This window comes from Littorina saxatilis, linkage group LG15, assembly GCF_037325665.1.
Source record: "Littorina saxatilis isolate snail1 linkage group LG15, US_GU_Lsax_2.0, whole genome shotgun sequence".
Lineage (NCBI taxonomy): Eukaryota > Metazoa > Mollusca > Gastropoda > Littorinimorpha > Littorinidae > Littorina > Littorina saxatilis.
In genome coordinates this window covers 3880887-3908868 of record NC_090259.1, presented here as the reverse complement: position 1 = coordinate 3908868, position 27982 = coordinate 3880887, and the positions used below count along the sequence as shown (strand labels likewise).

The window sequence follows — 27982 nt, the reverse complement described above, 5'->3', positions numbered from 1 at the left end:
GTCCGTCAATATTGGGTACAATAGGCCATAGCCCCTTATGAAGGGGTGTGAACAAACGGTTCACATTGCATATAAACAAAGAAACTACAATATGTACAGTGTTTGATATAAATTAAACTCAACAGGTGCACACAAAAAAGGTACAACATAATAATCGCACAACACATACATTACACGGCATTTAACTAGGAGGTTACAACATCTCTTAATTTAAAGGCTTTATACAAATACAGGGATACATTTCGGACAACAGTTTCTTGAGGTGATGCTAAAAGCAAGCTGAGTCGGAAAATGCTTGGGTTCTTATAATATTTAAATGGGATCAAATTTTCTCTTAATTTGTTATAGTATGGACAACACAAAACAAAATGGACTTCATCTTCTTGGTTTTGTTTACAAAGAGGACACATCAAATCATCGGCATTATGTTTTCTATATCGGTAAGCATGCACTGCAATTTCTGAAATGCCGAATCGAAACCTGGTCATAATAAACTTTAAATGCCTATCCATATTCGACAAAAGATAGGGTTTAATGTCATGTACAGTACAAAATGTCCGATAAACAGCAAATCTATCACTATTTTGTATATGATAATCCCACTCTTGCCATCTGCAATCGACCAACCTTTCCCTAAAAACACGCAAAAAATATTTTTCATTAACAACGCCCTGATTCCACCACACAAAACCAAAACCGTACTCATACAATTTACAACGGACACCTGAGGCCCAGTTCGTTTTACCACTTTCATCCATTTTATACAACATTTCATAGGATTTACGAGGAAGTCTGTGCGCCTCCATCTTTAACAATTTCAACCAGTAGCTAATGCATCTTAAAATAGAATTCAAATATATCGGATATCTCTCGCCATATACAAGATCATTAGGTGTTCGCATTCGAACTCCTAAGAACTTCTTCAGTGCAAATAAATGGACTTTTTCACACTGCAGAGCAGCCTTATCCAGTCCCCATATCTCAGCACCATACTGTACTATTGGTTGTACTTGGGAAGAGAGAGAGAGAGAGAGATAATATACTGAGGCGATTTGTCCTTCACTGCGGGTATGCAGTGCCTTGGTATTGCACGTCTACTTAATTTTTTATTAAGGTGTGTGTGTGTGATTTGCATTGTTCAGGGAAAATGACACTCCCTCTCCACAATCAAAAACAAAACCACACTTTCATCCAGTATACTTTTGAATATGCGAATTTTAATAAATAAATATAGATTTTTCCATACCTCATGACACCAAACATATCACAGTATTTTCCACATTGCCCTATCTAATACTATCTACACATGCTGCTGGCACATCCAATCACGACAGAATAATCTCAAGTTTCATAATTCAATCCAATCACAAACTGCTTCTACCCGTCACATGTTTAAAACTATTTGCACAACATACAGAACATGCAATGTGTGTGTAACCTAAACAACATGCAAACTTGGCAATAAAACATACTTGTGAAGAATATCAGAGTTTACAAGTTAGCGGGACACTAGCCTGAACATGATAAGAGCTAGGAGTATAGGACAGACTGTTTTATAGCACAACTAGTTCTAAAATAAGTTCTGTGAAAACAAATCTCGCAACAAAAATAGTCTATGACCTCTGGATCATCATGGCCAGAGCGACCGTAAACAAGGGAATCCGCCCCCCTAGCTATATCGGGGAGGCTGTCCGATGCCTGTGAATTCGGCAGTACGACGAAAGTTGTCGGACCGAGAGAGCTATCAAACTTTGGGGTGCTTGTCGTACGACATGCAGTCGTACTGTCTTGCATACGATCCTTGGTGTATCTAATTGCCCTTAAATGGAATTCTCTCAAATAATGTCAATGTTTGTTAACCCAATGTGATTGGTGTATTTAATTGTCCTTAAAGGGAATTCCCCTCAGAGAAATTTAGGCTGCTATACCTGGGGATAGCTTGAAGCAACAGAATCGCGCTACCCTTCTCCTGCATGCGTTTTGTTGTGTTTTGCATTGTGACTGCTTGAAATGTCGCCAGGAGGGGGACCTTATGGTGTTTGCCAAGTACCTGGAGTAACGCCACAAGTCTCAAGCAACAACTCCTAACAGTGCCAGTCACTTTTGTCAGTTTCCCAGTCATACATGAGTGAAGGTTAAATGTAAATTGTCAGGTTCATCTTACTTCTCCATGAATGAAGCACAACAAATGACGAATTACTCAAAACACGTTTTTGCAGATTAGACTAGAGGACTGCAAATCTGTAAAACCTATAAACGCTTATAAAATGTATAAACGCTTTAAATTATTTTGCTGTTGAAAGAACTACTTTTGGAAATATTATATACATGTAGAGGAAGCAATTAAAATAAAAGAAGTATACCATAGGCATGCATCTCGTTTAATTCCTTAATTATTTGTATCACAATTATAATCACAGTTTCACTGATGTCACAGCAAGTCAGAGCCTTGTGAACACACCACAACAAAATTTACCATGACCTTATGAGTTCATTACACTTTGAATTAGCGTCATCGTTGTGAAGGTCCGTGAACAAATAAATCTTCCTCCTGCTAATGCTGAATATTGTCACCTCACACAGTGTAGTAGCATCCCTCTTTACATCACACACTCACACACACACACACACACACACACACACAATCTCTCTCGTTCTCTCCCCTTGTGCATGTCACTAAACAATACTATCAAATACCGGTGCGCGCACCAATCATAGCAAAACGCTAACATATTAGAAACAAAATCAACCTTCACCGTGCTTCCTGGGTCGTGGACGACCCTGAGCCGCACAAATATGTCTGTATCTCTACATTTATTGAGAGTTTTGGATTGAGACTTCGTGTAATCTTCAAACACCATAGAACCTTTCTATTGACACATTTTTACACGAAGGGCTTGCATGGTGTCATGTGACAGGCATTGTCATATGACACTGACAATGCTGATGGTCGAGTTTTAGTGTCATTACGATGAGGAGTTCAGGTTGTCATGACGTGGCAGTTGTTGTCACTGTGGAATGACGCTATGTGACACTGACAACGCTGGTGAGTGATGATGTCATGACGATGAGGGGCTGGTTGTCATGACGAGGCAGTCATTGTCATTGGACGGCACAGACACTGCTGTTCTTCTGCCCTTTGTTGAGCTGTGCTTGGGCTCGTCGCTTGTTAGCTGGAAACAACACACAGAATCATCTTCAATCTTTACCACATCATGTTAGCTGGAAACATTAACACACAGAGAATCATCTTCAATCTTCATCACATCATGTTAGCTGGAAACAACACAGAGAATCATCTTCAATCTTCATCACATCATGTTAGCTGGAAACATTAACACACAGAGAATCATCTTCAATCTTCATCACATCATGTTAGCTGGAAACATTAACACACAGAGAATCATCTTCAATCTTCATCACATCATGTTAGCTGGAAACAACACAGAGAAGGTTAAACAAAACCTCCACATACTGTAGTTTCGCAGATACATATACTTTCATGATGTTCTGGGACACCCAATATGTTAAACAACATCATTTAAAGATCATAAAATAAGAAATGAAAAAGTAAATTAAAATCAGACCAAATTACCTTCCAAGTAGACATCTCGATCAAACTGACCCGCGCACATATGTATACTGCAAATAGAACAAAAACATAGATCTCATTAGATCTCATTAGATCTCAAACCTCCAAGGACAAAATTAAAAAGCGCTGCATTGAAGCACTTGTATGTTTTGAAAAAGCTGTATTATGACTAGGATATATGGGTAAAACAAAGGATGGTAAGTTGATGCGATGTTCAGTTTTGATGCCAAAAAATACTCACAAGTACATTGACACCTAAACGATTTTTTTAAATTTGGAGTATGGGTCATTAAGAATGAACTAAGACATGAAAGGCTTGAAATAGTACGGAAATTCATGCGCTGTGAAAAAGCACTAGTATGTTAATAATTTTGAAACAGCTGCACATTTTTTAAGTATGGTTCATTTCAAGTGGTATAAGACATGTGCTTTGAAGTGGGTTTTTTACTTTGTACACACAGAGATGGACAGACACACAAACAAACATTGAGAAATACAGATGGTACAGAACATTGTTGGAAATCAACCAAAGTACTGACTTGTCCCTTCCAGGTCGCAGTACGACCTCGAAGAAAGCGTAGACAGCTCTGTGATCAGACACCTTGATGTTCATGACGGCATCGTAGAGTAGACACGATATGTGATTCTTTTTCCTCGACCGGAATAATACTCTGTCCTGCAAACCATACAAACAAACACGCTCAACAATAGGAAACAGCCTTTTTTTTTATTGAAATGGAATAAACGCAGCGTTATGATAGAGGTGAACGACTATGATAATACAAACACGCACACACGCACACACCCACGCACATTTGTGCACACACACAGACATGCACACACACAGACACGCATGCATGTACACAAACACACGCGCTTGCGCAAACACACATAATGTCTCCTGTATAAGTCTCTGCATACAATATAGAGTCTATTCATGACATTGAAGTGAAGTTGCTTGTACATTCAAAAATATTATTTTTCACATAAGTTGGAACACTTACTATGAAGTGTCATTTCTTCAACCTAGAAGTTCACTGAAACATTTAAAGGCCCAATCCGCCGTGTGAGAACTGTGAGTTGGCCTCACCAAGTGTCTGGGATCTGGCCAGGCTCTAACGGGATAAGACCATTCCTCCACTTGCTGTGCTGGGTTGGATTCTTTTCATCAATTAATTTCCCCAAAAGACACCAGTTCCTTTACAAACTGAATTCTTTACAAACACCTATCAGTGTGCACACAGGGCACCCATGCTGTTCATTACTGCTGTGTGGCCAGGAGGAGGGATGGTCTTATCCTTTGTGAAACCCTATCAGTGTGCACACAGGGCACCCATGCTGTTCATTGTTGCTGTGTGGCCAGGAGGAGGGATGGTCTTATCCTTTGTGAAACCCTATCAGTGTGCACAGAGGGCACCCATGCTGTTCATTACTGCTGTGTGGCCAGGAGGAGGGATGGTCTTATCCTTTGTGAAACCCTCGCTAGACCTGGGATCAAATGCATAGCCTGCACATACTTTATGAATTTCATAGCGCTATGGTGCCCATAGCTATGAAACCCACTATTGAACTTCACGGCCCGCATGCTTGAGGCCAACTAGCGCCTGCAATAGCTATGAGCGACTCTATTTTTAACACGTACATAGTGGAAGGGATTCCCGGTCATTCTGTGTATCTGCGCATGCGTCAAGCTTTGGTTTGCTTTTGCTGTGATGCTTCACTGGTCAGTTTTACACCATTTGCCACAGACAGTTTGGAAATCCCCTCTCCCGATAATACTTTGCTTTCGTCTTCTATCGGCTTCCTCTTGGTTTGAAAACAGTATCCATTCCGGCTCTATACGCGATTTATGCATTCAAAATAAGAGACTTTATGGAGCCCACCGACTTTAGTGCCGTGACGTCAGAACATAAGGCTGCAATGTTGGGGTTATGCATTTGGTCCCTGAGACGGTGAGATGAAGAGTGGGCCTTTAACCTTCCACGGATCACACTTTGGACTACACAGTCTGGATAATGCGGGTCGTCAACAACCCATACTTTAGAAGAAGGATTCAACTCTTTACTACCTCTTTGCAGAGAGTGGGTCGTACACGGCCCACACCATCCGAATGAGGATAAACATCGTCAAATCTTTCTTTTCGTCCATATGGGTCGCCCACGACCAACATCATCCGGACTGTCCAGTCCAAATGACGTCATTGTTTATTTGTTTGTTTACAAAGATAATCCTTCAATGAGTGCGTCCTATGGTGTTTGAGGATTACATGAAGTCTCAATCAAAAAACTCCCAATAGTTTTATTTGTTTGTTTGTTTGTTTTGCTTAACGCCCAGCCGACCACGAAGGGCCATATCAGGGCGGTGCTGCTTTGACATATAACGTGCGCCACACACAAGACAGAAGTCGCAGCACAGGCTTCATGTCTCACCCAGTCACATTATACTGACACCGGACCAACCAGTCCTAGCACTAACCCCATAATGCCAGACGCCAGGCGGAGCAGCCACTAGATTGCCAATTTTAAAGTCTTAGGTATGACCCGGCCGGGGTTCGAACCCACGACCTCCCGATCACGGGGCGGACGCCTTACCACTAGGCCTACCGTGCCGGTCTGCCCAATAGTTTTAGAGATACAGACAATTTTGTAAGGCTCTGGGTCGTCCACAACCCAGGAAGCACGGTGAAAGTTAACAACTGACGTACACTTCAAAAAAAGTGGCAACATTTTGCCCCGTCTACACACTGTAGGGCAGCACAGTGCAAGAGCAAGCACGATGAAGTCAATCCCAATCCTTGGTATTACTCACAGTATAGGAGGGTATTCTCATTTTGGAAGAGGAGTCGTATTTATCGGTGTTGATGTCAAACTTGAATGTGGGCTGAAAGTTGATCCTTCCTTCCTGAAAACCCTCAAAGATTTTTCCTGCACAAAACCAAACCAAACATTAACATTAACATTAACATTAACATTAACATTAACATGATGTGTGCAGCAATCAGGTTAAGACATCAACCTTCAAGCCTGAAGATTCTCAATACCTTTATATATCTCTTCCTCCCTTTTTGTGTGCACACTAGCCCAAATATATACCCCCATGGCATGGAAAGTTACTCGATTTCAAACGTGAAAAATCGTAGCAAAGTAACGATAGTGCAAATTTTCTGAAATTAAAAATGCTCAGACATCACAGGAAGCCAGTAGAGTTTGAAACAGGTATTTGTCACAGGTATCATTGTGCTGGCAGGTATTTCAGGCATCTACTCAAGCAGGCACTCGGGGGGAATAAGGGTTAACCAATTCAGTAAGCATGCCATTTTATTCAAAATGATTTGTGTGTTCCATAGTTAACTATACATCCTCTCTTCAGCATATCACCTCACCCCCCCCCCCCCCCCCCCCCCTCCCCGCTACAATGAGCTTAAAGGCATATGTACTCGATGACTATACACGCTAATTGCTTTACCAACAGCTGGAGACATGCTAAATTAAGTTCCCTGCAAAATATTACGGAGATTTAATAAACGAAACGTCGGGACGTTTCGTTTTGAAGTCGTGGTAAACGTCATCATTTCGGGAGTCTCTCGCTGGAAAGGTGAAGGTCAACTGAAACGGAACGTGGAACGTCAAAACGCAGTCACGTTTTCCACCCCCAAAAAACGAACAATATTTCGTCAACTTTTGTGAGTATTTTTGCACACTAACAGTTTTATTTGTTGGCCATTTTATGCATTGCTAGATTCATCAACCCTTTCACAGTCTTTCAGCGCTGAGAATGTGTTCATTGGAGGTAGACAACTGTTGTGAACTGAAATATTTTGAAGGGTGCTGATCCTGGTACTTTTATCCAACTTCATGGTGAAGAAAGCAAATGGCGAAGCAGAAGTAGGTCATCGCATCGAATTTTTATTCTGGCTTCGTATGTGATTTTGTATAAACAAAGTCTGTGTGATTTATTTGGACTGAAAATAATCAAAGTATGCCCGATTCTGGACCACCTCCTAGGGTTTTTTTTCCCCATTCTGATCGAGGACAGACGTGATAATTTCACTTGAAGATTTATCGCCCTTCCTTCATTCCGAAACGAAACGTGAATACATCTAAATCTTGTCTGTGGCCTATGCCGTCTCGTTTCACGTTCCGTTTCGCGGGGTGACTCATTCACCAAACGAAACGAGCTGCAAAACGAAACGTGCTGTCTCTTGAATCTCCCTATTGTGGTCTAGGACCCCTTCAATGTTGAGATATGTTAATTTTCATTTTGATCTGGATCGTCCTATTTATAGATTTGGCAACACATGTAACGTTGATGCAAGGGAGCTAACACCGCGGCTTTGTTGACATCCTCACTTTTTCAGAGGCTAGAACAAGCATGGCGACGTATCGTCATTATATGGTCTTATGGTGCGTTTGACATCGATTATGGGCAAACTACACTTTGTTTGTAAACACGGGAGCGCGTACATATGCCTTTAATGTGTTTCATTAATAAACTTAGTTTTCCACAAAGAACCCATCACATTCTGACCTTCGGTGATGTACTTGGAAAGCTGGTCTCCCCCGAGCAGCTCCTCGAAGTGTGGGAAGTTGTTGGCCGTGTCCGTCATCTGGCTCACCTTGCCCTCCACGGCTGTGCGCCGACGTTCCAGGCGAAAGTTGAGGTCTCCACACCAGAACACGCAGTCAAAGCGGGCTGTCACATCCGCTGAACAGTACAGTTAGAAATGACAAGGCTTGGAAATCATACATGATCATAATACATCCCGCTCACAATCCTGCAGGGCTCTCTCTCGATCTCCCTCTGTTCTTTATACATCGATGGGCTAAAACCAGAACCAATTACCTCAAAATAACCTGTTTTGCAACTTTATAGTTATTTGACTTATGGTAACATGATTCTCACTTTCTGTAAAGGATTCTTGAAAATCTTGCATAATTGCGTATTTATAAGTCATAATTTGTTCTGGCTCCAAGCATTTCTCCTGCTCATCTTGGAAGCAGAACCCTCTAACTCCATCCAGGTTGGAAGCAGAACGTGCTAAGTTCAGTTTAGTCTGTTCTGCTACTGAGGCCTGTGGGGAAAGGGGAGTGTTTCACTGCGAGCCAGATGCAGCCATCGTCACCTGACCTCTTCTGCTTGCTGTGTCACAGTCATTTTTCCTGTTCACAGCGCAGCCAGATAAGTGAGTATCTTCAAGTATTATGTTTTTCCCCATTTGAACAGACCATAAAAGCTGAAATTCAGATTCCTTTTTTAAATATATAGGGGATTAACCTTCTGATTCAGTCTAAATCCTGTATCTGCAAACTGATTCCTAGCTTTTTGTGTTTTGTTTTCCTAATTGTAAAACACAGGCAGGTAAATGTGTTTGTTTCAGCGTGAATGTTCTTGCGCGCGTGTGTGTTTGTTTGTGTTAGTGTGTGTGTGTGTGTGTGTGTGACGGTGTGTGCATGTGCTCCTGCCTTAATGTTGTAGTGTATCCATGCAGCTCTTTAGTGTTTGTTAAAAAATAAAAAAATGTAAGTGAGTGTTTACAGTATTTGTGTATGCTTGTAAAGATGGATAGATGAATGATTTGGTTGATGGATTTTGTCAGTTTAATTGACTCTAATATATTTTGTTATTCAGAGGTTATCACAATGTCAAACTGATGAGCATGAGTGGTCAGAGTGTAATCAAGTACTAATGTTTCATTTGTTTGTGTGAATAGAAACACGAAAACTATCCAAAGTTTTAATGCAGAAGCGATAATACGGAGGCAATTACCTTTTTTTATTATCGGTTAATAATTTTAAAATAGAAGTACATGTAGTAATTGCCTGTTCAAAGGAGATAACATTCATAGTATCCATGTCTTTTGCAGACGCTGTTTGAAAGGAGATGAATCATCAGGCCGTCCAGGCAAGTAAGAAGCACCATGCATTTCAGGAGACTGTCCTTCGGATTCACGGATTACGGTTGCATAATCTCCTTTCTGCCAATGCTAAAAGTGAAACCTGATGACTTTGATGCGTCTCCATTGGCAAAATCTACCCCAAAATATGACGATTGTGCTGTTTCTTCAATCGAAGATCCTTTTGAGAACATGGTGAATGGGGGTTATCCTCCTGTTCGAGTCATGCATCAACTCCAATACTTGCTGATTGTGATTCCACCCCTCAAAAATGAATCAAGCTACCCAACTCCTGTACATCTTTCTCCTGTGTGTGCTTCCACAGTTTCTGTTACCCTGTAGGTGTATTCACATCAGCTTGTAGTATATATGTCAGACACTGCTCCTTTAGGTGAAACTACCACAGCATCTCTTCCATCTGTTTATGGAACCCCAACAAAGAAAATTCTGTCATCGATGAAGGAAGCATCCTATGTGACACCTCATGAGAAGAAGTTCAGCCGAACTTAAAGACTCTGCAACCCGGGACTACGAGAAAAGGTGTGTTCGAAAAGCGAAGACACTCAGAGATGAATGTTACACAGGAATAACTGGTCAAACGGCTAAGACAAAAGCAGTACAGGAGGTCGACTGTTAAAAGTGCAAAATGTGTATTATTTATTTCGACCTTTGTGCACAACATTTTTGTGAAGAGGAAAGTACAACAAAAGGTAAGAATGCCAATTTGTTTTCTTGATAATGAACAGAGTAGCATGCAGTCAGGATCTAAAGCTCGTGATTTTGTTACCATTTGCATTGTGTGGTTAAAATGCGCCTTCAGCCTTGTGTTTATTTGTTTGTTTGCTTGCTTGTTTGCTGCTTTGTTCGTTTGGTTTGTTGTTAGTGTTATTGGGTGTGTAGTTTTGTGCGTAACGCAAAACGATATGAGCTGATACAACATAAGATTATCGTTGGGATTTCTTGAAAAACACAATAAAAAAAAAGTATAATGATTTCAGAGAGAGTTTTGTGTGTGTGTTGTTTTTGTTATGTGGTTTTTTTTCGCTATGAAAAGTACCGGCAATTTAATTTTTATTTATGCGTGTTGCGTTCATTAGGCCACACAATGAATGAATACATGAGTCCTTGATGATATTTTTGCAAGTGACTTGACATTTGTTTGTTTATGACGGTAATAAACTTTGAAAAACGATTTGAACTAATGTACAGTATAAGCTTTGCTTGGAAGCAGAACATGCTATGTGTGAGGAGGCTGCTTCTGACTGCTGTAGCACAGGCCACAGTGGGGTATGTGTGGAAGTCAGAAGCAGCTATGGTGCACTGGGCTTTTCTAGCTCCAGAACTGAGAAAAGAGCAGGAGTGTATTCTGGAAGCAGAACAAATTATACCTTTTTTGCATATGAAAAAGTTGTTCAATTAAATTGATTACTAGTGTGCATGACCAGTGTTTCCTCTAAGTCAAGTGTGTAAAATATGAGGGCTACAATCCTGTGTTTACTATTTTTTATAAGGGGTTGAAATCTTCAAGTGGCCATTTCTCAAAATGGTGGAAATCCAGTTAGATGGTTCTGGTTTTAACCCATCGACATGTCTGTATCTGTCTCTCTGTCTGTCTCTCTGTCTCTCTATTCTCCCTCTCTGCCTCTCTGTTTCTGTCTCTATCTTTCTGTCTGTCTCTGTCGCTCCCTCCGTCCCTCCCTCTCTATCTCTCTGAATGCAAACTTCCAGGCTGCTGCCAAAAAGTGAACACATTCATTTTGTTGGGGTTATGTTGAAATAATATACTCACTTCTAATGTTGGTTTTATGTGAAAGATGTCAACTCTGGCCCAGAGTTAGGAGCTTCAGGGATTGCTCTGTGCATGCAGGGCACACAGAAAAGGGGATCAAACAGCCATTGCTTTAGGCTGCGACACAATTCTATATCACATGCGAGTTCATGAGAATACCAGCCTGTTACACCTTCAAATAGCTTCACTCTAGAGTTAAATACACTAGGACTCACGCAGTTTTGTGGCAGGGTGTGCATTCTTGTCGGCAGCGTTGCGAGGAAGACGTAGCTCTCGTATGACACGGTGGTAGTCCAACAGCCGCACCTTGTTCTTGCTGGAGCTTCTGTCAGCTGTTAAAACAAGCATCAACATGGATTTACTTAAGCCAAAGTACACTTTATTCACAATACAGAATTTTTATGGGGGTAAATTAACAGAGGTTAAAGAACAAAACGACCGAGAAAACAGGGTCTTAAAAGGGAGGAGGTCTTAAACGGGAGAAGGTCTCAAAAGGGAGGAGGTCTCAAAAGGGAGGAGGTCTCAAAAGGGAGGAGGTCTTAAAAGGGAGGAGGTCTTAAAAGGGAGGAGGTCTTAAAAGGGAGGAGGTCTTAAAAGGGAGGAGGTCTCAAAAGGGAGGAGGTCTCAAAAGGGAGGAGGTCTTAAAAGGGAGGAGGTCTTAAAAGGGAGGAGGTCTCAAAAGGGAGGAGGTCTCAAAAGGGGGGTTCCACTGTCTTGCCCCAGGCGTGGAATTCGTCTTGACATTGGCCGTACAGCTGGTTTCACACTGATGCCATTCAATCGTGAGATTTTTTCTTGCGAGTTGATCGCGAGATACTTCACATTATAACTTACAAGTGAGGTGACAGTTGATACACACACCACACAATCAATACACAATCTACACACTACATACACATCACAACTCACAAGTGAGGTGACAGTTGATACACACACCACACCACACCACACCACACCACACCACACAATGAACACAATGAAAACACAACCTACACACTACACATTATAACTTACAAGTGAGGTGACAGTTGATACACACACCACACAATCAATACACAATCTACACACTACACATCACAACTCACAAGTGAGGTGACAGTTGATACACACACCACACAATCAATACACAATCTACACACTGCACATTATAACTTACAAGTGAGGTGACAGTTGATACACACACCACACAATCAATACACAATCTACACACTACACATCACAACTCACAAGTGAGGTGACAGTTGATACACACACCACACAATCAATACACAATCTACACACTGCACATCACAACTCACAAGTGAGGTGACAGTTGATACACACACCACACAATCTACACACTACACATCATAACTCACAAGTGAGGTGACAGTTGATACACACACCACACAATCTACACACTACACATCATAACTCACAAGTGAGGTGACAGTTGATGAAGAGGAAGGACGTCCCAAAGAGAGTGAAGCTGATCCCTATGGCACCCTTCGTTTTCACCATGGCAACAGGTCGCAGTGACACAGCATCATCTTCCGGTGCTGTTGCCGATATTCAAACAAGAAAAACAGATGCTTATACGACTCGCATTCACCATGTGTAATATAAATCAGAAACGATTTGCTGCTCTAGAAAGTGACAGTTTTCTACTATTTGACCCAAACTCAACCCTGCTCATTACTAAGACTCACTGATTACTCAGGCGAGTCAAGAAGTATTTAAGGTAAACTAGGCAAAAGAAAGAAAGTTAGAGAGTTCTTGCAAACCTAGCATTATGATTAAAAAAGAACACTCACAAGCAAAAATAAAGACAGACAAAGCTGTTCCACACACAACAATAGCCGATCATAGCGCATAACACTCTACACGCTTCTTTCTTCATTAAAATGCGAGTACAACCTTACACAGAAATTGAACAAAAAGTCCTGTGGAGACAAAGCTGTTGATGTGGTGCTTGTATAGACGGCCAGAAGAGTACAACCTTACACAGAAATTGAACAAAACGTCCTGTGGAGACAAAGCTGTTCATGTGGTACTTGTATAGACGGCCAGCACAGTACAACCTTACACAGAAATTGAACAAAAAGTCCTGTGGAGACAAAGCTGTTGATGTGGTGCTTGTATAGACGGCCAGAAGAGTACAACCTTACACAGAGATTGAACAAAAAGTCCTGTGGAGACAAAGCTGTTGATGTGGTGCTTGTATAGACGGCCAGAAGAGTACAACCTTACACAGAAATTGAACAAAACGTCCTGTGGAGACAAAGCTGTTGATGTGGTGCTTGTATAGACGGCCAGAAGAGTACAACCTTACACAGAAATTGAACAAAAAGTCCTGTGGAGACAAAGCTGTTGATGTGGTGCTTGTATAGACGGCCAGAAGAGTACAACCTTACACAGAAATTGAACAAAACGTCCTGTGGAGACAAAGCTGTTCATGTGGTACTTGTATAGACGGCCAGAAGAGGTACAGAGGACCCCCCTGTTGAAGACCTCAAACAATCTGAGAATACCAGGTGGTAACAAGGAGGGAGTGGTACAATGGGGGTACATGTACACACGTTGAACAACAAATGTGAGACAACAGGGTCTTTAAAGGGAGGGAGTCTTAAAGTGGGGGGCCTTAAAAGGGAGGTACTGATCCACTGTACAAGGCCAAAAGAGGTACTGATCCACTGTACAAGGCCAAAAGAGGTACTGATCCACTGTACAAGGCCAAAAGAGGTACTGATCCACTGTACAAGGCCAAAAGAGGTACTGACTTGAGCACTGTACAAGGCCAAAAGAGGTACTGAATTGAGCACTGTACAAGGCCAAAAGAGGTACTGACTTGAGCACTGTACAAGGCCAAAAGAGGTACTGACTTGAGCACTGTACAAGGCCAAAAGAGGTACTGACTTGAGCACTGTACAAGGCCAAAAGAGGTACTGACTTGAGCACTGTACAAGGCTAAAAGAGGTACTGAATTGAGCACTGTACAAGGCCAAAAGAGGTACTGACTTGAGCACTGTACAAGGCCAAAAGAGGTACTGAATTGAGCACTGTACAAGGCCAAAAGAGGTACTGACTTGAGCACTGTACAAGGCCAAAAGAGGTACTGACTTGAGCACTGTACAAGGCCAAAAGAGGTACTGACTTGAGCACTGTACAAGGCCAAAAGAGGTACTGACTTGAGCACTGTACAAGGCCAAAAGAGGTACTGAATTGGAAAATTTCCTAAATAAATTTTCATTTAATTAATATACTTACCCGAATCACATTAGCATTGAGTCACCTGAGATGCTTATCACTGAAAAACGCTTACCCGGCTAAAGAATTTAAAGGGAAGCAACCCCATCACCAAAACGAAAGTGAAAGTAGCTTTGGTAATGGGCCAGCACACCGGGAGTTACCTCCCATACGGGTGTATGCCACGTCACTTCCTCTAGGAACACGTGCCTATTCTCATACGGCTTTAAAAAATCTTAAAACCATAAGCGGGGCAGGTGGGAGGGAATACAGTATGTGATTCGGGTAAGTATATTAATTAAATGAAAATTTATTTAGGAAATTTTCCATTAAATATCATATTCTTACTCCGAATCACATTAGCAGATAACATCAACAAGGCGGTGGGCTAGAAATGAATCAAAACTCACCATCAAGTTCTGGACAGGAACTGGCCTGCTGCTATGAGCGCTGGAAGGCCTCTGGAGCCATCCTGTCGAAGAGCTGTGACGTCCCGAAGATAAAAGTTTATAAAAACATCTTCGGAACGCCAATACGCAGTTGTCAGCACCTCCTCTAGACGTCTGGAGCGCAGAACTGCCAGAGAGGATGCCCACGCCCTCGTTTCATGGGCTCGGGCCGAGTCAAGTGGCAAGGAGGGCATAACCCCCCCCCTCTTTGTGCGACTCCACTCATAAGCCTGCTTGATGAGCGAGGACACCCACCGGGCCAACGTTACCTTCGACAAATCTTTCTCGCGCCTAGTAAGGAGAGAGATAAACAACAACTTCTGAGAACTAGACCGAATCGGCTGAGTCCGGGCTAAGTACAGACGAAGTGCCCTCACAGGGCAATTGACCGAATCGGGGTCATCCGGGGCCAACGCGCTGGTCAGAGCCTTAACTCTAACCAGCGGAGAGGCCTGCCCCGGAGACTGATTCTTGGCCAGGAAATCAGGCCGGAAACGCAAAGATGCGGAACCGTCCGGCTCAAAGGAGATATCTCCAGGCTGACCCGACAGGGCGTGGACCTCGCTACCCCGTCGGGCCGTAGCCAACAAAAGGAGAAACAGCGCTTTGCGAGTGACATTGAACAGACTGGCCTCGCTTAAAGGCTCAAAATCCGCAGAACGAAGAAGGGCCGGCTCCTCCATCTCCGCTTTCCGGATTACTCGGCTGAGTAACGGAAAGGGAGGAAAGGCGTACGCCTCCAGACCCGTCCAGGGAAAGTCCAGAGCGTTCACTCGCCATGCCTGAGGGTCCGGGAATGGCGAGACGAACACCGGAAGCCTCTTTGAGTACCTTGTGGCAAAAAGGTCCACCAGAGGCTTTTGGACCTGGGCCCAAAGGCGAAGCAGTGCCCCGTGAGTGATCGTCCACTCCGACTGAAGCACTGTACCGGAACGACTGAGCGCATCCGCCAAAGTGTTCAGCCTCCCTGGAAGGTACCTGGCCGAGATCGTGATATGATGCTGAAAGCACCACACCAGGATCTCGCAAGCCCTCTCCGAGAGAGACGGGGACCGCGAGCCTCCCTGCTTGTTGATGTACGCCGCCACTGTCATGTTGTCTGTAAACAGACGAACATGTTTGGCGTACAGGGAGGGCAGAAACTTGGCCAGAGCTAGAGCAACTGCCTCTAGCTCCAGCAAGTTGATGTGCCACAAGGACTGCTCCGTCGTCCACAGACCGGAAGTAGTCTGAAGATCTGTATGTGCCCCCCAACCCTCCCTGGACGCATCTGTAAAGAGGTCCAGGTCGGGGAGGGGCACGACGATCGGAACACCTCTGCAGACCCACTCCGTGTCCAACCACGGAAGGGTCGCAGACTGGAACCATCCCTGCAAAGGGATGAGGGCGTCCCAGTCCACCAGAGGAGAGTCCACAAACGGCTTCAGCGCGAACTGAAGCGGACGTTTGTGGACCCGGCCCAGTGAAACCAGAAGAGCCATAGACTCCATCTGCCCCAAGATGGAGGCGAGCGAGCGGATGGAAGCCATCAGGAGAGGTAAAGTGGAGCGAATCTGGGCTTGGAGCTTGTCCACCCTTCTCTGAGAAGGCTGGACAGTCCAAGCGACCGTGTCGAAAGACATCCCCAGATAAGTGAATGTCTGTGACGGGGTCAGCTCCGACTTTACCCGGTTGATCGAGAACCCCAACGAGTTGGATTCTCGAAGAACCGTCAGGGTATCCTGCGAACAGCCGCTCTGGGACTGGTTCATGATGAGCCAGTCGTCCAGATAAGCCTGCAGACGGATACCCTGGGACCTCACCAGTGCACAGACCTGTCTCACCACCATGGTGAAAATCCATGGTGCGAGAGACAGCCCGAAAGGGAGTGCGCGAAACTGGTAGATCTGATCTCCCCACCGGAAACGAAGCCATTTCCGGTCGGCCGGATGCATAAGAATGTGAAAGTATGCGTCCGTGAGATCGATCGAGGTCACCCAGTCTCCTGGGCGGAGAGAGTCTCGGACAGAGGCTGGCGTCTCCATCTTGAATTTTATCTCCCTCAAGAAAGTATTGAGGAGAGATAAATCCAACACGGGACGCCATCCTCCTGATGCTTTGGGAACAGCGAACAGACGCCCGTAAAATCCCAGGGAGCTGTGGACCCGAACTCTCTCCACCGCGCCCTTCTGCTCCAGGGAGGCAATTTCCGACTGCAAGACGGAACGTGCTTCCTGCGAGAAGGGGGGCTTGAACCGCGGAGGCACTCGGGTAAGAGGCGCCTTTTCCTCCCGCCAGAGTAGACGGAAGCCCGATCTCACCACTCCCACAATCCATTGGCTGTCTACTACCGACATCCAACGAGAAAGTGCCCGGGAGGGGCCTCCCGCCATCACCAAGGTGGAGGGCGGGAGGGAGGTGAGATCGGGAGCGCTTCATTGGGGGTGTGGCTTACTTCCAGAGCCGCCACGCCCCCTCCCCGATGCCGTCCTCTTCTTCCCACCACGAGCGGCCGGCGGAGCCTGCCGCTTCTGAGCTGGCTTGGGGTTAGACGATGTCTGAGCCTGCTTCTGTTTAGAAGGCTGAGACTGTTTCACCCCCTTCAGAGTGTAGTCAAGGAACTGACTGTCCTTGTTTGACTGAATCTCCTTCTGTCTGGCATCCAGTGCCAGCGGACAGAAGAGAGACTCCTCTGAGACCGGGGAGACTCTCAAGGTCTCCCTAGTAGCCAGTTCCGTGAATTGGGACTGCGAGAGGAAGAGATCCCTCCTGCAGAGTACCGCTTGGGTGTACTGCAGGGAGGAAAGACGCAATTGTTCCTCATTGACCTTGGCCAATGCGGTCAAAAGCGCAGAGACATCGTCCGCATTCTGTTCTTCACTGAGAGTGAAAGGAACCAGCGAATCGGTCAATGCCCGAGACAGAGCCCGAACGAGAGTCTCCGCAATGGAGGACAGTTCGATCTGCCGACGTCCAACCTCCTCAGCAGAGAGGAGGGAAGCCTCGGAAACCGGCAAAACCGAATCACGCTTGATCGGTTTAGTCAGAAGAGGCAGCAATTCCCGGGAAACCGGAAGGGTAGCCCTAGGGAGTGCAAAAGACGCCAGCCAACTCTGGCTCTGATTGGGCATGCCAAGCTTCCTATTGGCCGTAGGCACGAAGGAAGAGGCTTGGGCAGCTGAAGCCACCCACTGCTGAGCTGATTCCGGAACTGGACCAAAAGGAAGCAGTAACGGAACAGGCACTGGCCGAATACCACTCCCCGCATGTGCTGGACGAACCAGTGAATGCGAAAGTTGGTAAGCCACTGACGGAGACTCGGCGAACCGGAAGGAAGAAACATCTTCCTGTGCCGGCCGGAAGTCCGCCATGGCAGAAGGAACGAATGATGCGGAAGAGTCCGCAGCCACCACCCCTTCAGGAAAATAACGAGACGTTACTTCCGCCGCGACGTCAAGAACAGCCTTGAGCTTCGACGGAAACACGCCCCGCGACTCCTCGCTGACCACTGATGGAGCATCAGAATAGTCACACGTGGAACCATGACCGAAGTCACCAGTTCCGGAAGCAGAAGCATGCCCTGGCAAACCGGAAACCGGAAAAGCCTGAGCACTAACGTCATCCTGCCGCCCAAAACCCTGTGAAGGTAAAGGGTAAGCAGGACGACCATCCGCAAAAACCGGAGCTGGATGAGCTGACGTCACTCCCCCGACTGAGTGGAGTGATGCCTGCTCAAGCCTAGGCGCTTGAAAGCCGGAAGGCGCACGCTGTAATCCACTATCTGGTATCCGGAAGGAACCACCAGAAGAGGAAGAAGCGTTTCCGGCCGAAACCGGAAGTGTAGTCAACGGAACCGCAAAATGCGGAAGTGAAGACTGCACTGATTGACTTCGCGATCCGGAAGGACCGGAAGTCAGTGAATACTCCATCCTGCCGCGACCGCCGTAGCGTGCCGGAGCGGACGGATCATCACTTCCGGCAAGTGCCGGAAATGCGGCAGTCGAAACCGACTGCCGCCGCTGTTCGATCAAGTCCGGGGCCTCGTAGGTTATCGCCGGAAATGAAAGATCAGCAAGGTATCGGTCGTGACCCGATGCGAAAGAGCTGTCCCCCGAAGGAGAACGTCCAGGCGCCTCACGAGGGCTATCGGACCAGCTCTGCTTACCAGCCGACGCTGAAGAGGGAGGACGCTGCTCCAAGCCGGAAGTGGAGGACAAAGACACGGAAGCCAATGCCCGGACGTCACTGCCAGATGCCGGAAACGCCGAACTGCTGGCGACGGAACGCTGAAATTCTGCCTGCACCAAGCTGCGGATTTCCGGAACCAGTGACTTTAACAGAGAGGAAACCAACGCACCTTGTCCAGGTGCTAACAACGATGACGAAGTCTCCGATGTAGAGACAGGTGCAGAAGTAACAGTAGCGCTAGGCGCCGCAAAAGAAGCAGAAGTAGTAACAGCGCTAGGCGCCGAAATTGGTACAGCCAACAAAGTGTTACGCTCTTGGTCTGTAACAAGTAACGTTGCTTTGGAAGAGGAAGACTTAGGCTTAATTTTCCCCTTGGGGTCCGACTTGCCACGGCGCTTGTCTGAATCAGACATGTTGACAACAACACGTGGCAACGCGAAAAAATTTACTGAAACATAAGTCTAAACGACTGGAAAATTCAGTAAACACACGCACTAATGCGTTTACAAAATACTATAGCTAAACTTGCCCCACAAAAAGCAGAGGCACGGAGAGCTACGAACAAAGTCACACGAGCTAGAAAACTAACTCACACAACAAAATGGCGACACGCAAAACACTGACACGAACGTCAACAACACGTGGCAAAGTAAAAAGATTTACTGAAACGTAAGTCTAAACGACTGAAAACACAGTAAACACACACGCTTACGCGTCAACAAAATACTAAAACTACACTTGCCCAAACAGAAAGAGGGCACGCAGAGCTACTAGCAAAGTCACACGAGTTAGCTAACTAACTCACACAACAAAATGGCGAAACACGCAAGTCACTGACACACAAGTCCGTAAAAAACGGACAACGTACAGTAACGAAACAGCGCAAACAACCAACAACAAACGGGAACGAGCTCACCAAACTGTAGGCAAGGCGAGCAGAAAAGCTGGGTAACGTGGCCGGCGGGTGTCACTCAAACACACAAGGTCAGCCACAGAGCGTCAAAAAGTGAACCGTCCTCTCCGAGGTGAAAAAGACGTATGAGAATAGGCACGTGTTCCTAGAGGAAGTGACGTGGCATACACCCGTATGGGAGGTAACTCCCGGTGTGCTGGCCCATTACCAAAGCTACTTTCACTTTCGTTTTGGTGATGGGGTTGCTTCCCTTTAAATTCTTTAGCCGGGTAAGCGTTTTTCAGTGATAAGCATCTCAGGTGACTCAATGCTAATGTGATTCGGAGTAAGAATATGATATTTAATGAGCACTGTACAAGGCCAAAAAAGGTACTGACTTGAGCACTGTACAAGGCCAAAAGAGGTACTGACTTGAGCACTGTACAAGGCCAAGAGAGGTACTGACGTGAGCACTGTACAAGGCCAAAAGAGGTACTGACTTGAGCTCTGCACAAGGCTAAAAGAGGTACTGAATTGAGCACTGTACAAGGCCAAAAGAGGTACTGACTTGAGCTCTGCACAAGGCTAAAAGAGGTACTGAATTGAGCACTGTACAAGGCCAAAAGAGGTACTGACTTGAGCACTGTACAAGGCCAAAAGAGGTACTGACTTGAGCACTGTACAAGGCCAAAAGAGGTACTGACTTGAGCACTGTACAAGGCCAAAAGAGGTACTGACTTGAGCACTGTACAAGGCCAAAAGAGGTACTGACTTGAGCAGAACCAGATGAGGTCGCGGCGTATGAAGACAGCCAGATGCAGACAGCCGAAGGTCACGGAGTGGTAGAGGACGTGAGACGGACCCAGCGTCTCCTGCAGCCGTGTTTCCCACCCTTTCCTGCACACACACAATGTGTAAATATGATGATCTGAGTTTGCATGCATTCCTAACAAAATTAGTTACCTCCCTTGTAAATATAGACCACATTACAGTGACACCGATGCATCAATTTAAAGTCAATTTCCTCCCTCCAAAGAGCTTGTAAAATCATTATGTAAGATGATTATGTTATTGTGAGTGCAGATTATACCAGCAAATTACCCCCCAAGTTAGGTTTGAGACAAAAGCCAGAGCTGTAAATTCTGTTGATTTTTTTATAAGAAAAGTGCAACCAAAATAATGTCCATTTTCTGAGTCAAGAGTAAAAACAGAAAGGTCAAATGGTAACTACTTTTCTTTTCAAACATGATGCTTGACATTAAGAGAAATAACCATACACTGCACAATTTTCCCCAACTCAAATAGCTAAACTCAACATGCAAGGTACTGTGAAATGCATGACAGAATAGGATGTATTAGGCTCACTTGTTCAGCTCATTTTCTTGAGTACCTATGACGTACATGTCCTGAACGTACTCTGACGTCTCAGGGAGAAGGAAGTCGTTCAGTGATGTCGACAAATTCTGCAAGTCAAGGTAAAATCTTTTTCTTTACATGCAAACATAACCACAGTGGCAGTCCTTCTGATAGAAGTGCCAAAAACGTGAACATTGTAATCATCATGGAAGGGGGTTTGTTCTGGCAATTTTTTTTAATTAGCAGGAATAATGTAGAAAGACAGTGTGGAAAGAAAAAGATGGGGCTGCATTTCTATCTCTTTCTTTTTCTCTCCCCTGTGTGTGTGTGTGTGTGTGTGTGTGTGTATGTGTGTGTGTGCATGTCTGTGTGTGTCTGTGTGTGTATGTGTGTGTGTGCATGTGTGCGTGCGTGCATGTGTGTGTGTGTGTGTGTGTGTGTGTCTGTGTGTGTATGTGTGTGTGCGTGCGTGCGTGTGTGTGTGTTTGTCTCTGGAAGTGTGTGTACATGCTTGTGTGATTGTGTGTGTGTGTGTGTGTTTGTCTCTGGAAGTGTGTGTACATGCTTGTGTGATTGTGTGTGTGTGTGTGTGTGTGTTTGTCTCTGGAAGTGTGTGTACATGCTTGTGTGATTGTGTGTGTGTGTGTGCCTATACAATGGAATCCAGCTATAACGAACCTGGGTATAAAGAAATCCCTCTTTTAACAAACTGCCATTGATTTCCCGGCAGACAGCCTTCTATTTCTTACTTGTTACTTTCCGACTACATAGAACCTTTTGAACTCATTTGCATAACGAACCCCTCTTTTAACAAACACGTTTTCATCGCCCCAAAGCCGTTTTGTCTCTAAAAGTCACAAGGCTACAACGAACTGATGTCAATAATTGTCTCCAAAGACAAAAATACACAAACACAAAGTGCACATCGCGTGATGAGCGAACTCTGAACAAACAGCGGGAGGTGCACGGAACAGCCACCGCCGCTGTGTTGACCCACAACCGCTCCCAACACCAACTGCCACAGAAGCACGTGTTGCTGCCAATACCCTACGTCGCTATTTGCAGGCAAAGTGCAGCGATGTCTGTGACTTGGATATGATCTCCAAATTGGAGTGTACAGTGGAGAAGTGTGCCAGTTCTGAGCAGCGTCAGACAAACATTCTGGACTTTTTCAAAACAGCTTAGTACGTGTGTCGCGGCAGTGTCAGTGTGTGCAGTGTCTTTTTTGACGGACACGGAGATTGATCAGAATGTACATGTACATGCTTTTACACGACTTTTTAAATTTTACTTCTAAAATTGTGACAGTAAAGTGAACATTTGAACTATGCCTCTCTCTATGGATTATATTATGAAGCTGTTGAAAACATGCAGAGATTGTACTCTCCAAGTCCAAGGAAAGAACGATGGGACGATCATTTGAAGGTGAGTGGGAAAACTTGTCTTAAGGCCATATAGGGTTGAAAACTCTACAGCGAATTGCTGATATAACAAACTAAAATGTATCTCCCTTGAGATTCGTTGTACCCGGACTCAACTGTACATGCATTTGCGCACACAGCCCAGTATGAAATCAGTGTTGATCAGAGAGTCAATCAGTCAATCTGCACCCCATTACCTTGAGTTCATTCATGTTCCACGAGCCGACAAAGACGTGAGCCGTGCGGTCGGGGAAGTAGTGCTCTAGCTCCTTACCTTGAGTTCATTCATGTTCCACGAGCCGACAAAGACGTGAGCCGTGCGGTCGGGGAAGTAGCGCTCCAGCTCCTCCGCCCCCAGGATGGACATGGTGCCCGAGCTGACACTGCCCACCAGGAAACTCCTGCAACAATAAAAAGGTAAAGGTATTCCCATTTCTTATCCACTACGCCACTGTGCCTGTCATAATGTCCTGTGAGTCTATGGAAATTCAAGCTGCTTCCTCCCTGGGAAAAGTGAGCTGCCATACAGTACGCCACTGTGCCTGTCATAATGTCCTGTGAGTCTATGGAAATTCAAGCTGCTTCCTCCCTGGGAAAAGTGAGCTGCCATACAGTACGCCACTGTGCCTGTCATAATGTCCTGTGAGTCTATGGAAATTCAGGCTGCTTCCTCCCTGGGAAAAGTGAGCTGCCATACAGTACGCCACTGTGCCTGTCATAAAGTCCTGTGAGTCTATGGAAATTCGGGCTGCTTCCTCCCTGGGAAAAGTGAGCTGCCATACAGGACGGCGCTACCCATTTTCTTATTCTTTTTCCGGCATCCGTGTATTCATGTTTCAAAGCCCTGAGACTTTCGCTGTCAACTTGGGTTCTTTATCGTGCACATGGGGTTGTTCGAACACCGAGGAGAGTCTAGATACAAAGTTGACTCTGGGAAATAAATCCCTGGCTGAACAAGGGCCCAAACCCATGCCGATAGCGACCACTGGTTTTGAAGCCAGCCCCGCTACCGACTGAGCTATTTCCCCGCCCCTACAATTAACATTATACGGTTATGTATACCATGCCCCATCAAAATGATATGGACCACAGGCCTACTCATTTCTACTTTCTGAAGCATACATCTGCATGCATGAGTGATATCATACAGTGATGTTGTTCTGGATCGGAAGCCAGCAAACGCTGAAGCTGCTTTCAAATCACAGAAAACCCAGCCATCATTTCACTTTTCAGCATAATTGCAAAACATTTTTCACAGTGGGAGAAAGGGGAAGCCAACAACTGCCTTAAACTTCCAAAATGTGCCATAAGTGTTTGAAGCAAATTTGCCGAAGAAAATAATACTAGCAGTGGAAGCAACACTGTACGAGTACAGAGATGTACAGCAGGTGTTGAGATTGAAAGCACCTTGAACAGCCATATATCTATCTATATATATATGACTTGTGTCTGTCTGTCTGTGTCTGTCTGTCTGTGTGTGTGTGTGTGTGTGTGTTCGCCATGCACGGCCAACACACACACACACACACACACACACACACACACACACACACACACACACATACACCACGACCCTCGTCTCGATTCCCCCCTCTATGTTAAAACATTTAGTCAAAACTTGACTAAATGTAAAAATAACTTATAGTATTTTTCGTTGAGCTGAAGCACTTTTTTTTTTTTAAGAATACCCTGTCAATTACTGGTTTATGATAAATCTAATTATGCTTGGAACTTCTGCATTCTTGAATTAAGCTAACACTTTGTAATTAGTGTTGTTTCATGAAGGGCCTCCACAACTCTTAATTATACACTAACAATTTAAAGCTAATGCAGTACTTTTCTCTACTCAGCCCCGGCCCCAGTCTTCATGCTGTCTCCCCCCTCCCCTCATAAAAATGAAAGATCACTTTTAGTTTTACAGTATGCATTACATATACAAACTACCACTGACCTTGACCTTGCCTCCTTCGTCGTGATGACAGGCATGACACTAGTGGACGACAAAGACATGTTGTCCGAGCCCAAGTGACCATGACTGAAGGCACGTCCCCCCACACCTCCCTCTGACGGCGGCTTGTTCAAGCGTCCCAGCATGCTCGAGCTGCTCGGCTTGTAAGTGGGGTCTGTCTTGTACGCCGTGCGCAGTGCGTGAGACGCTATGTCCGTGTTCAGGGGGGGAGGCGCGCTTTTCACATGAAGCGGTGCCAGACGGCCCGAATGCGGTGTGGAGGCGGTGGAGCCGAGTGGTTGAGACCCGAAGGAAGTACCCCTGGCGTTGACAGGGCTGTCTTGTGTGCTGTCAGCGTCCATCAAAAGCTGGTAGTGGTTGTGAAGCTGGTCCATTGTTTCGTTGGTCGGGTCACCCACATCGCGCCCGTCAGTCGACGATTTCACCGGAGAGGCGGACATTTTGGGCGACCCCTCGTGATTAGACCGAGACGCAACAGGTTTACTGTTTTCCTGGGTCGTTTCACCGTTTTCGTCACCCGGTGTTTGTCTCTTGAGATTTACCTCCCGCTCGTCGCCTGAAGACGCTGGTTCGTGATTCCTCTTTTCTCCCTTCACCACAGCTGACCTGGGGGTGCGAGGGGTGGAGGGGGGCTTGGGAACGAAGGGTCCTTGCAATTTACTGTCACTAGTTTCTGGCAGCTCAGCTGCCATCCTCATGTTCCGGAATCGGTAAATGGTGGAGTCTGTCGGCACAGACCTACCGGAGGCCTGTGAGTCATTGTTATTGTCCCCCTGCCCCTTCCCTGCACTTTTCTCCTCCGAGGACTTTGTTACCTCCCCTGACCTTGAGTTCCGCCGAGGCTTCGGATGCGGTTTGTCTTCCGTATCATGAACTGCGGCAGATTTGCAGGGGATGCAGCCAGAACCCGTCGACGATCTCTTCTGCAGAATCACTTCCGGTTCCAGCGGAATGACACTCTCGTTCTTCCCCTGCAGGGAAACACGAGAACCATACTCACTTTCCGCGTCAGATGCCCCGACCTGACGCTTCTTTCGTTCAACGAGTTTGGTCAACGCACTTTTCTTCTTGGTTCTGCCCCTTGGAGTGGGGACCTGCCCGTTGTCAGCCGCCATAGTGGTGGCAACGACAATGGTGTGTGGAATATGGTGGAACACTGTTGCTGTTAGAATAGCTGGCAGGTTTTGTTGGTTGGTGCACAATTCGTGCAAGGAGGTATGTCAAGAGGTGGACCCTCGCTCCACTATCTGGCTAGCCTGCTGCAAAAATTACAACGAAAAATATAAATGCTTCGTTTATTAATGTCAGTGCGTGTGTTTGACTGTGAGAGAAAGAAAGAAAGAAAGAAAGAGAAAGAGAGGGGCTACAACCTGCCAACCAACACTGACGAACCCCCGTGTGTGTGTGTATGTCTGTCACAAAGATGTGAGTAGGATATTTGTGATGTGAAGCACGTCGTGATTTTAACCTCCCTCAACATTGAATTGGGATATGCTAGGACACGTTTGAAGCGATATCACGGGTTTCGTGTGTTGTATGAGAAAACCATAGTTTGACATGAGTTGTGTTTATGAGAAATGCAGCTGGTCTGGGTTTAATAACGTCACAACGTTGCAGATGCTCGACAGAGCAAGGTGTCTGGCGTTTGTCCAGTTTGTCGGGGACAAACACTCTTTCAAGAGACGGGTCTCTTAAGGTAAATGATTTATTATGTTGTATATTATTGAAGCTTGAATACATAGCTGGAATGTAAATGTAAGTGTATACAAAGTGCACTAAAGTCTAGTGTGAAGTTTTAAGAGAATTCTTGTTGTGAGTGTATTATGGTTTTTGTTGGTAAATTCTTGAACATAATTGTTGTTACGCATTTATGTTATGTTTAAGACAGTGATATTATGTATGGTAGTGTCAGTAGTGGATTAAGTGATTCATGGATGAAGTATAGTTTGGATATTGACTGTGGACGGAATGTGAATGTAGAATGAACGAGAGAGATGTTACATGACTTTAGTTTAGGAAGAGGAGATGGTTTAAGAGAATGTTGTATTAAGACTTGGGTTAATTCTTTAGGAGTTTCCATGACGAGGGGTCATGAGCGTGAGCGAGGGACGGACCTCACACGGAAGAGGCGTGACGATGGTGGAGAGAGAGACCACATCGGCGCAGATGGCTGGACGGAGGAGTCTCCATCATCACCGGCCGTAGAGACGACGGTTCTTTCGTTAATGGCGAAAGTGTTTCTCGGGGAGAAACGTGAAAGGTGAAAGTGTTTCTCGGGGAGAAATGTGAAGGGTGCATGTTGGCATCTATAAGGAGAGTTTCTGGGAATTCATCGTCTGCGTGGATTCAGCGGCACAAGGAGGTGTAAATGACGACATATAGTGAGCCGTGTTACAAACTCGTGAGTGTCTGTCAACACTTTACCTGGTGCAGTAATTAATTATTGAAATAATTTCTTTATATCATGACAGTGTGTGGAGTGGTTGTAAAGAGATTGTATGAACGGTGTGGACGAGAAGTTAATTGGTATTGATGTTGTGTTATAATTTGTGTGAGGAAATAATAAGTCTGCATCCTCCCAAAATTCTGTGTTTGGAGTGTTTTAGTGTGAAGATTGAATAGTCAGTGTAATAAGATAGGGCAGAACACGTATACAGAAGAGTAACTCGATCCTTCACTCACACTAAAATCCACTTCATGACAATGTCTGTATACAGTGTGTGTCACTGTGTGTGTTGTTCCCACACATGCGCGAAGGTGTATGCATATGTGTGGTGGTAAACCTATGTTATCTACAGTGGATGCGGTTGGCATGATAAACGTGTCCGGTAAACTTGTCCCGTGCTGTTCTGTCCAAAAGGGAAAGTTGAATTGTTTGTCTGCAAGCTACTTCTCAGTCACTTGACAACTCCAGGGTGAGAAACTGGGTGCCTTTATTTTTAACACAAAGAGTGACAGTTACATTAAAGCTTACCGTATCATGTTTTACAACAAAGTGGTAACAGAAGTCATTTTTGTGACAGCAAAATCCTTCACTGTCTCAGTCGTTGAGGTAAACTAATCGGAATGCCTCAATCACTGCGCATGCGTGCACAAAGCGTAAATGAAACCATATCCTGTTGCTATAACGTGGATTTCAACTACATTAATAACAAAGTCGCAGAATCACAGATGATATGCATAAAATGTAAAGAAGAAATATTATTTTAAAATCTTACAACAATTACAA

The 27982-nt window shown here is 45.2% G+C and overlaps 1 protein-coding gene across 1 annotated transcript; it reads right to left on the bottom strand.

Annotated features, from left to right (window-relative positions):
- On the bottom strand, window positions 1-27819 carry LOC138948239 (phosphatidylinositol polyphosphate 5-phosphatase type IV-like). The gene is made up of 12 exons (XM_070319757.1): window positions 27728-27819; window positions 24736-26012; window positions 23059-23185; window positions 21373-21470; window positions 20780-20904; window positions 12693-12812; window positions 11490-11606; window positions 8120-8296; window positions 6401-6516; window positions 4132-4268; window positions 3596-3642; window positions 1-3173 (listed from the first exon to the last, which is right to left on the bottom strand). Exons 2-12 carry the CDS (start codon window positions 25866-25868, stop codon window positions 3103-3105), a joined length of 2268 nt encoding a protein of 755 aa, XP_070175858.1. The 5' UTR covers window positions 25869-26012; window positions 27728-27819; the 3' UTR covers window positions 1-3102.
- Between the last annotated feature and the right edge of the window lie 163 nt (window positions 27820-27982).